We start from the raw sequence: 9731 nt of genomic DNA on the forward strand, positions 1-9731 counted from the left end.
AGTATGGGATGGTCCCCTCAATGGTGTTACTACTTTTTGATTTCTTTCCAGGAAAGTAACAAGTATGGGAACATGATAATAGGATACTTTGAACACTACCTGCAATGGGTCAAGATCTCAGTAAGTAGTTTATCTTTTTGAACGTAAGAGGGCCATGTGTTAAGATAGTCATGTTCTAGGATAACATCAGGAGGAAATAAAGTAAAATTCCTAGCAGTTTGGTAGGAGATAACCAAAGGACCTCAAATCTGGGGACCATGAGGAGGGGTGTCGTCGGACTCAGCATGTGTCATCTGAGCTGGACCCTTTTCCCAGCCTGCCCACTGAGCTGGAGAACATGCTCCTCACTTTCTCCCCTAGTTCCTTTGCTCACGTTGTGGGGGTTCCTGCTACAATTGACTCTGTCTCCCCAGGGAACTGTGAGCTGCCTTTGCAGGGGTGGTTTGTTCATGTCCTGGGCCCTGCAGAACCTGTCATGTGGTTGGTGTGTAAGTCTACGAGGGGTGGCTTGAGCTACAGAAATTTGTTTTCTCAATTCTGGAGGGGCTGGAAGTCCAAAATCAAGGTGTCAGCAGAATTGGTTTCTTCGGAGGCCTCTCTCCTTGGCTTCTGGAAGACCATCTTCCCCTTGTGTCTTCACATGATCATCCCTCTGTGCCTTTGTGTGCCCACATTTTCTCTTCTTTTATAGACACCAGTCATTGGATTAGGACTTACCCTAATGACTTCATTTTAACTGAACTGCCTCTTTAAGAACCCTACCTCCAAATAGAGTCACATTCCAAGAAACCGGGAAGGAGGACTTTAACATGTGAACTTTTGGGGGTCACAATTCAGTCCACAACAGTTGGGTTCCCCTGAATATATTAGAAGAGAAAGTTGAGGAGTAGAGTGAAGTTTCCAGTGATTTCAAGGCAGCTCATTCCTCCCAGAAGCCAATTTATAGAGAAGTAAAGTGGCTTGGTAAGTGCTCCTTGCCATCTTGGGCTTTGGGTCAGCTTTCCTCTGAGGATTATTCCCCTGGGACAGGGGTAGGGAGAGATGCTTGCAGCTGAGTTACTTGAGTAACTTGGGCTAAGTTATTGGGCTGCTTGCTGCTAGCCAAGACGGGCTTTGAGAAGTCTAGGGACTCAGGAAAACTTAGACTTCTCCAAGCAGCCTTGAGTATTGCATTTGTATTCCTGGCCCTTGACGGTGTGAACCCAGACTACCGCCATCTCCTGCTTTGCTGCTCCACCCCATATTCCAGCCAAATCCAACTGCTTGAGTCTCTGAAATGTTCATATTTCTTGATGTGATACCCTCTATGTCATATCCTCCTCCCTGGTTCCCACCTCTGGCCCCCACCATCTGAGCCCTGAGCCTGGTTCTTCTTCAGGGCCCAGCTTTCTCATGTCTGTGCTGACACTTCCTCCTGCCTCCCAGATCTGAAGACCTCAGGGTCTTGTCAGTGCTGGGATGAAGGGCATACACACACAGGTGAGTTGTGGTGGAAGAAATGCATTATCATCATTGCCACCATGGCCACTAGAACCTGTGCATCTCCTCCACCAGATCAAGGAACCATATTTTGGTCACATTCATACCCAGAATATGAAGCAAATACCCTGAAGTCAAAGTGAGTCTGGATAGGAATGGTTAAGTCATACAAGAGCCACACCATGTGAATATTAGGTGGCCGTTTATACAAAATGGATCAGAGCTCTGCCAAGGCACTAGGAGAGATTTTCACAGGGTATAAATAAGAGAGAAAAGCAAGATGCAGAAAAACATATGGAGTAGGACTCATGCTCTGTTTTTTTTTTTTGTTGTTGTTGTTGTTTTTTAAAACAAACAGTTAAAAAGCCTATACAGAGGGTGTACCAGCTTGTTTAAGCTTGGTAAAAATAAGGTTGTTCACATGCGTTGCCTTGTAAGGCATAGGTGGGAGAAAAGGGAAAAGTGATCCAACCAATAAAGGCAAAGAAATAAGACACACCTCTGCCCTAAAGAGCTAACATCTAGCTCATTTTATGTATTTTTTTTAATGAATGAATATAGTTATTTTAAGTCAATGGGATTGGAGCATCTGTTTGTCATTAAACTTGTTTAGTGAATTGTACATAGTCTTCTGCTTTCTAAAATGGGGTCAGCAGGTAGTGCTGTTTTTCTGTAAACACAATTTTATTAGCACACAGCCGCACATTCCTGCGTATTTATCACCTGTGGCTGCTTTCACCATACCGTGGCAGAGTTCAGCACTTGAAACAGAAATGTTTCAGTCTGTCCTGCGGGGTCAAAAATATTTACTCTTTGATCTTTTAATAGAAAATGTTTGCCAAGCCCTGCTCTAAAATCTATAATTATTGATTAATTAGCTTTCCATTTTCTTCCCACATCCTTTGTCAGATCTCAGAGGGGTCAGGCAAGAAATTCAGACTGAGACCCAGTACCAAACACCTGGACTTCTTCATTCTCTCAGGAGCCTGGTAGGGTGGGTCTTACTGTTCCAGATAACAAGTGCAAAAACCAGAGACCCAGGCTCCAAGAGAATCCGCATCTTGCTTTCAAGTACCTACTTGTATGCATCATCGAACTTATCCATAGAAATCAGCTCTCAGCTCTGTACCTGAGACAGTATAGAGAACAGGTCAAAGGTAAATGGCACATCTAGTTCTTGTGGATTTTTATGGGTATGGTTCAGAGTTCTCTTGTGCTTCCCACTCATAGATTACTGAGCAAATTGCAGCCTGCAAACCCGTGGCCACTGCTTTAGACTCTGCTGTTGACGTCTTCCTGTGTAGCTACATTATCGACCCTATGGTAAGAATTTCATCTTTCAAAATAAGGAAACACAATAAACTCATCAATCATCATGTTTTGTTGGCAGAGTATAGGACACTCTGATATAAAAAGAGTTTTGCGCTTGGATCTGTTACTGTTGTAGAATCCAAAACCTAAAATCTAAAATTCAGATGACTGTGTTATGATACATAACAGACCAAGGAAAGCCAAAGACCTAGCTGCATATCTTTGTTCCTTTGTAGAATGATATTTATGGAGGCCAGGAGACCCTCATGAAGAAAAATCCTATTTGTCCTATTTGTCTCGATTAGTCAGAAAGGAGCAGTCACTGGTGTGCAGATTGCCAATATTCAAAAGGATTTTGAGTGCAACTGTGTGATGTGTGTGTGTGTGTGTGTGTGTGTGTGTCCCCATAGGAATAGCAAACTTGGTTTTTGATTTAAAAGGCCTTTGATATGTTACCAATGGGATGGTAAGTTCCAATTAATCAAGTTTATTCCTCAGCTCTATTCACCCTTCAATATATCCTGACTGTCTGCGAGCCAGCCCTTTCACTTCCTCTGCTGAAAGCACCGCAGTGGCTTCCTCCTGTGGTTATCCACTGTAAAGATCAGTATCCTTAACTGAGTACACCAGGCGCTGTATGATTGGGCCCCCGCCCATTGAGGCCACATTTTGCAAAATTTGAACACCTTTCCTGCTGTTCTTCAGACACATATTTTCTTTCACTTCTTTAAATATATCTCATCCCCACCATGATGACCTTTGCACATGACCTTTCTACCTGGACTGGAGGTCTCTCTCTCTCTCTTTCTCTCTCTCTCTCTCTCTGTGTCTCTCATTCTTCCCCTCCACATCCACACCCCACCTGGCTAACTCTGATTCTAAATCTGCCAGTGAGTGAAAACAAAGGCCCTGGATTCAGATTCTACTACATTTCCTGAACTCTGACAGAAAAATTATTGGACTTTTCTGAGCTTTCTGAACTTGTCTAAGTGGGATTGTTTCATGGTTCATGTGATTATTAGAGATTATGGGTAAAACCCTTAACACCATGCTTAGTACATTAACAGTCAATACATGTTTGCTATTACTAGTGAGCTGCTTTCAGGTCTTAGCTCAAACAAGTCTTTTTTTTCCAGGAAGCCTCTTCTGATCTTCCCACCTAGACTGGGCTCCCTTTTCTACACTCCCATAGAACTCTGTACTTTTCCTTAAAGATGTTATTACTGCTTGAATTGTACATTTGTGTGATTCTTTGGTTAAGACCTGTCCCCTGCAGGGGCACCTGGGTGGCTCAATGGTTGAGCATCTGCCTTTGGCTTAGGGCATGATCCTGGGGTCCTGGGATTGAGTTCTGCATCGGGTTCCCCACAAGGAGCCTGCTTCTCTTTCTGCCTGTGTCTCTGCCTCTCTCTGTGTCTTTCATGAATAAATAAACAAAATATTAAAAACACAATCAGAAAAGTTACCGTTGTAGAATCCAAAACCTAAAATCTAAAATTTTTCACTGTTTAAACAGTGAGTGTTTAAGCACACTCACTGTCCCCTGCAGCACACTCTAGACTCTCACCTCCCTGAGCAGAGGGCCGGTGTGTTGCTATGCCCCTATCATCTGGCATATTGCTTGGCACAGGCAATGGAACGAACGAAGAATGATCAGACGGCTATTTGTTGAAGTACATCTGTATTGCTCCATCTGTCCATCTCCCTACCCTACATACACATGTCCATCTGTGTGCAGGACGGACTTTCACACCCAAATGGAAACACTCCTGTGCTCATAGCCATGCGGACCCCAAGGCTTGGCTTCCTGGCCACCTCCCTTCTACCCAGCCCTTAAACCCCTCTGTCTTCTGCTTGGACTCCTGCTGATGGCTTTGCTTGAACCTTTATTGGACAAGTGCTGGGCTAACTTGGTTGATTCTGAACTGATCTCCTGTCTTCACCACCTGCCCCAGCTACTCAAATCACCCAACTATCAGACATCTTTCCACAAATAATTGGGGGCCAGTGGAGGGGAGGCCTAGAGTCTGCTCAGGAAGATTGTAGGCTGGAGCTTTATAGCCAGGTGGTTTAAACAGTGAAAAAGAGCTCTGGGCATTGATTTTGCCAGGAAAACAGACTCCAGACTGACTAACATATTTCTCTTATATCTTGATTGTTCCCAGAAGAATTGTGGCAGCTTCCAGTAAAAGGATATGCTTGTCATAAAGCTCTAAAGCCTCTCAAAATAAGTCTGAAAGCATAGAAATCTGCCAATAAAAGAACATGGGGGTTGGGGGGGGGGAAGAGAACAAATTTACTGGAAATTCTGGGCCAAAAGGTGTCACTGCCATTGGGCAGGACACCACCAGGGGGGGAAGCAGAACCTCAGTGGCTGAGCTGTGAGGGTTGGAGTGGGGCCATTGTGACATCTAAGCTGCTTTGCCTCAAGGTGGGCTGGGGAGGCGGCCCTAGTGTTGCCAAGAACTTCTTAAGGCAGCAGCCGCAGACTTGAGCTTCTGTAGGGATCCTGCAGGTTGTACATTTACAAAGTAGGCCAAGTGTAAGACACCGGCCATGTGGTGCCCAAAGGGTCATGCTGGTGGTTCCCAGCTGTGTCTTTTCTGATTGGTGGATAAGGTTAAACAGTGTTAGGTGTCACCCCTGCAAAAGCTAGTGGTGTGGCCTGGGGCAAACCAAGGACAGATGCCCCTGTTGGCAGAAGAACCACCATTCAGCTACAGCTGGTGTAGCCTTGTGAGACTAGGGGCTCAGTGTTAGGAGACCAAACTTCAGACTTTTCAAGAAAGGATGGAAATCCAAGCTCCTATGTGAAATCTGACTATGAATGTTGGTAACCATTTTTTAAAAATACTTTAAGGGATCCCTGGGTGGCTCAGCAGCTGAGTGCCTGCCTTTGGCCCAGGGTGTGATCCTGGAGACCTGGGATCGAGTTCCACATTGGGCTCCCTGCATGGAGCCTGTTTCTCCCTCTGCCTGTGTCTCTGCCTCTCTCTCTCTCTCTTTCTGTCTCTCATGAATAAATAAATAAAAATCTTTTTAAAAAATAAGAATAAATAAAAATACTTTAACTTACTTTTTAGACAAAACGAAGTTGAATACAACCTACCCTAAAATGGGTTAAATTAAATACAGAATGTTTATTGAGAGCCTCATAATTCTGCCTTTTTCACACAATGCTGTTTTGGGATAAGGATGCTCCTGTCCCACTGTTCCAATGCACAGCAAGGCCAGAAAGGTCAATTAGCATATCAAACAAGTCCTAAAAGGGATTAAGCTCAGGCTAGCTGGCAGCCACTGGGCTCTTCTCATTGGCATCAAAGGGACACCATCACCTGGTGGGATTCTTTTCTTTTCTTTTTTTTGTTTTAAGAAGCATTATCTTTATTTCTAAATTTTATTTATACTCAATTAATTGACATATAGTGTATCATTGGTTTCAGAAATAGACATCGGTGATTCATACATCTCATATGACACCCAGTGCTCATTACATCATGTGTGCTCCTTTTTTTTTTTTTTTTTTTTTTTTTTTATGATAGTCACACAGAGAGAGAGAGAGAGGCAGAGACACAGGCAGAGGGAGAAGCAGGCTCCATGCACCGGGAGCCCGACGTGGGATTCGATCCCGGGTCTCCAGGATCGTGCCCTGGGCCAAAGGCAGGCGCCAAACCGCTGCGCCACCCAGGGATCCCTGTGCTCCTTTTTTTTTTAATAATAAATTTATTTTTTGTTGGTGTTCAATTTGCCAACATACAGAATAACACCCAGTGCTCATCCCGTCAAGTGCCCCCCTCAGTTCCCGTCACCCATTCACCCCACCCCCTGCCCTCCTCCCCTTCCACCAACCCCTAGTTCGTTTCCCAGAGTTAGTAGTCTTTATGTTCTGTCTCCCTTTCTGATATTTCCCAACATTTCTTCTCCCTTCCTTTCTATTCCCTTTCACTATTATTTATATTCCCCAAATGAATGGGACCATATGTTTGTCCTTCTCCGATTGACTTACTTCACTCAGCATAATACCCTCCAGTTCCATCCACGTTGAAGCAAATGTTGGGTATTTGTCATTTCTAATGGCTGAGGAATATTCCATTGTATACATAAACCACATCTTCTTTATCCATTCATCTTTCGATGGACACCGAGGCTCCTTCCACAGCTTGGCTATTGTGGCCATTGCTGCTATAAACATCGGGGTGCAGGTGTCCCGACGTTTCATTGCATCTGTATCTTTGGGGTAAATCCCCAGCAGTGCAATTGCTGGGTCATAGGGCAGGTCTATTTTTAACTCTTTGAGGAACCTCCACACAGTTTTCCAGAGTGGCTGCACCAGTTCACATTCCCACCAACAGTGCAAGAGGGTTCCCTTTTCTCCGCATCCTCTCCAACATTTGTGGTTTCCTGCCTTGTTAATTTTCCCCATTCTCACTGGTGTGAGGTGGTACCTTCATTGTGGGATTCTTCATGCAAACCCTGGCTTCCTTACCTGCTGCTACTTTTCCTCATTTGCAAAATAACTGTAATGATAGGACTGATTCAATGTTTTCAGAAAGATCTAATGACTTACAGTAATATGCAGTGCTTTACACAGTGGCTGACTCCTATTACGTCACAAATGGTCTTCACAAACAAAATTAGAGCTCATTTTAAAAGTTGCAAAAAAAAAGGGGGGGGGTGGATTTCTGCCTCAAGAAACTGCTGTTTCCCATTCCCTGTCTTCAGACATGTAATCCTCCTGATTTTCTTTTCTCCCCTAGAATTTGTTTTGGTTTGGCATAGGAAAGGCGACCATATTTTTACTTCCAGCCATCATTTTCGCTGTGAAGCTGGCTAAGTACTACCGTCGAATGGACTCAGAGGATGTGTATGATGAGTAAGTAGACAACTTTCTGCAGAGTTTGGTGGGATGGGGGTCATTTTCTAAGTGGTACTGATCTCAGAGAGCTTGCAAAAAGATGAGCTCTGATGAGATTAAGCTTGGTCTTTTTTTTTTTTTTTTTTTTTTTTAAGTAGGGGGTCATCTCTATTCAGGTGTTTTCTTTGTACCAACTTTCTTATGCTTGTTTTATGCTATATTTTCCCTCTCCCTTACTCTTCTCAGAATCCTTAACTGACCTTCTTATTTCTTGTTTGCAGTTCCTCTGTCTTGGGGCCTTGGCACTTTACTTTATAACTGTTTTTACTAGTTTCCGTTTTGACTCTGTAGCCTATACTTCACTCTGTGCTGACCCTGTATGCTTCGTTTTTACTTCTCTCATCTCCCTCTCGACTGTGTCTCTCCTGAATTTACTCTGTTAGCATCAGTATTAGGATAAAAATGTGGGGGATGCAGCTGTTGAGCTGTAATAGTAATTAAAAAAAAAATAATTGTATCTCCCTTTTTAGTATTCTATAGTGCTGAAACTGTATCGCCAAAAAGTAAGCCTTTTCTTTTTTAAACCATATTCATCAGATGGGACTGGGGAGGTCTTTATTATTATATGGTGGACTTATAAGACAAAATTAATAGCATCTTAAAATTACATAGCAACATTAGGTATGCCTAGATAAAAATCAGTGCTAATGTCTCTTAAAATGAGGGCTGACACATGCAAGATACTGAAGAAATACTTGTTGAGTTAATGAAATTTTATACATTAAGCTTATGTATCTATAAAATGGTTGTCTTAATACCTGGTTTTTCAAAGGGAGCAGAATGTTGATATAGCTTTTTTACCTTCTTTGTAGACTTAACAAACTGTCACATACTTTTCATGACCATTGTGTTGCCTTGTAACCCATGATGTTAAATACTTCATCTTAGAGATAACATGGTGTTTTTGGTATATTTATTTTTGTTACAGTATGGAAAATGGTAATATTGGTTTTCATAGACATCATTCCACTCAAACTGTATGAACAAAGGTTTTAAACAGATCCAACGTGGCACGAGTTCTTGACCTTCAGCATCTCCAAATGTTGGAAAAGAAACCCTTCTCTTCTGGAGTTTACAGAGTTCAGTGATTTTATATGCAACATGCACTGATGCGCCAAAGAGTGAAAAGCGTGCTCACCAAAATTTTTTTAAATCTCTAGAACTTTTGCTCTAACCATCTGAACCTTCGATGAAAGTTTCAATATGTAATACCTTCATTAATTTCCAGTTTAGCTTTTGGAACAAGACATGAATTGTGTCACATTTCATTGCTTGGAAACTTAGACTTGTAGTTAGAGAAAGTTCAGCAAATCACAGATGTGAGTGTGAACAATAAAAGAATGATTTCAGAAATCTGACTCTAATCTTCTTATTGAAAAATATTCCTAGGGATGCCTGGGTGGCTCAGTGGTTGAGCGTCTGCCTTTGGCTCAGGGCCTGATCCCAGAGTCTGGGGATCAAATCCCACATCCAGCTGCTCCCTGCAAGGAGCCTGCTTCTGTCTCTGCCTCTCTCTGTGTGTGTCTCTCATGAATAAATAAAATCTTTAACAAAAAAAAGAAAAAGAAAAATATTCCTATTTTATAGATATTGGTTACGTCACTGTGTTATTTGCTTAGGGCTACTGTAACAAATTATGCAAAGGGAGTGGCTTCAAGAAGTGTCTTCCTCAACACTTCTGGAGGCCAAGGGTGTGAAATCCCCATGTCAGCACCGCTGCTTCCTCAGAGAAGTTCTGTGGGAGATTCTGTTCCATGCTTTTCTCCTAGATTCTGATGGTGGTGACAATGCACCACATTCCGTGGACACATCACTCCAGTCTCTGCTTCTGTCTTCCCCATCATAGAGTCTTCCCTTGTGTGCCCATGTCCACGCATTGTGTGCCTCTGTTTACAGAGGGAAATGTGGATCATGGCCCATCCTAATCAAGAATGACCTCGTCTCGATTTCATTACATTTGCAAACAACCTATTTCCAAACATTCACAGGTTCTAGGTGGATACGAATTTGGGGGAGTGTGGAGGGG

General features: G+C 42.9%; 1 protein-coding gene across 3 annotated transcripts in view; it reads left to right on the plus strand.

The window, feature by feature from the left end:
• Positions 1 to 9058, plus strand: part of PROM1 (prominin 1) — a 100884-nt gene extending 91826 nt beyond the window's left edge. For 2 of the 3 annotated variants that reach the window (XM_041753558.1, XM_041753560.1), the window contains 4 exons: positions 52 to 120; positions 2710 to 2802; positions 7548 to 7663; positions 8634 to 9058. In XM_041753558.1, the coding sequence (XP_041609492.1) occupies positions 52 to 120; positions 2710 to 2802; positions 7548 to 7663; positions 8634 to 8688 (333 nt within the window). In that variant the 3' untranslated portion in view covers positions 8689 to 9058. Of the gene's footprint in view, positions 1 to 51; positions 121 to 2709; positions 2803 to 7547; positions 7664 to 8175; positions 8209 to 8633 lie in introns of all 3 variants that reach the window. The other variant, XM_041753559.1, reaches the window with a different exon arrangement.
• Positions 9059 to 9731: the final 673 nt, after the last annotated feature.

The sequence above is a fragment of the Vulpes lagopus genome, chromosome 4, assembly GCF_018345385.1.
Source record: "Vulpes lagopus strain Blue_001 chromosome 4, ASM1834538v1, whole genome shotgun sequence".
Lineage (NCBI taxonomy): Eukaryota > Metazoa > Chordata > Mammalia > Carnivora > Canidae > Vulpes > Vulpes lagopus.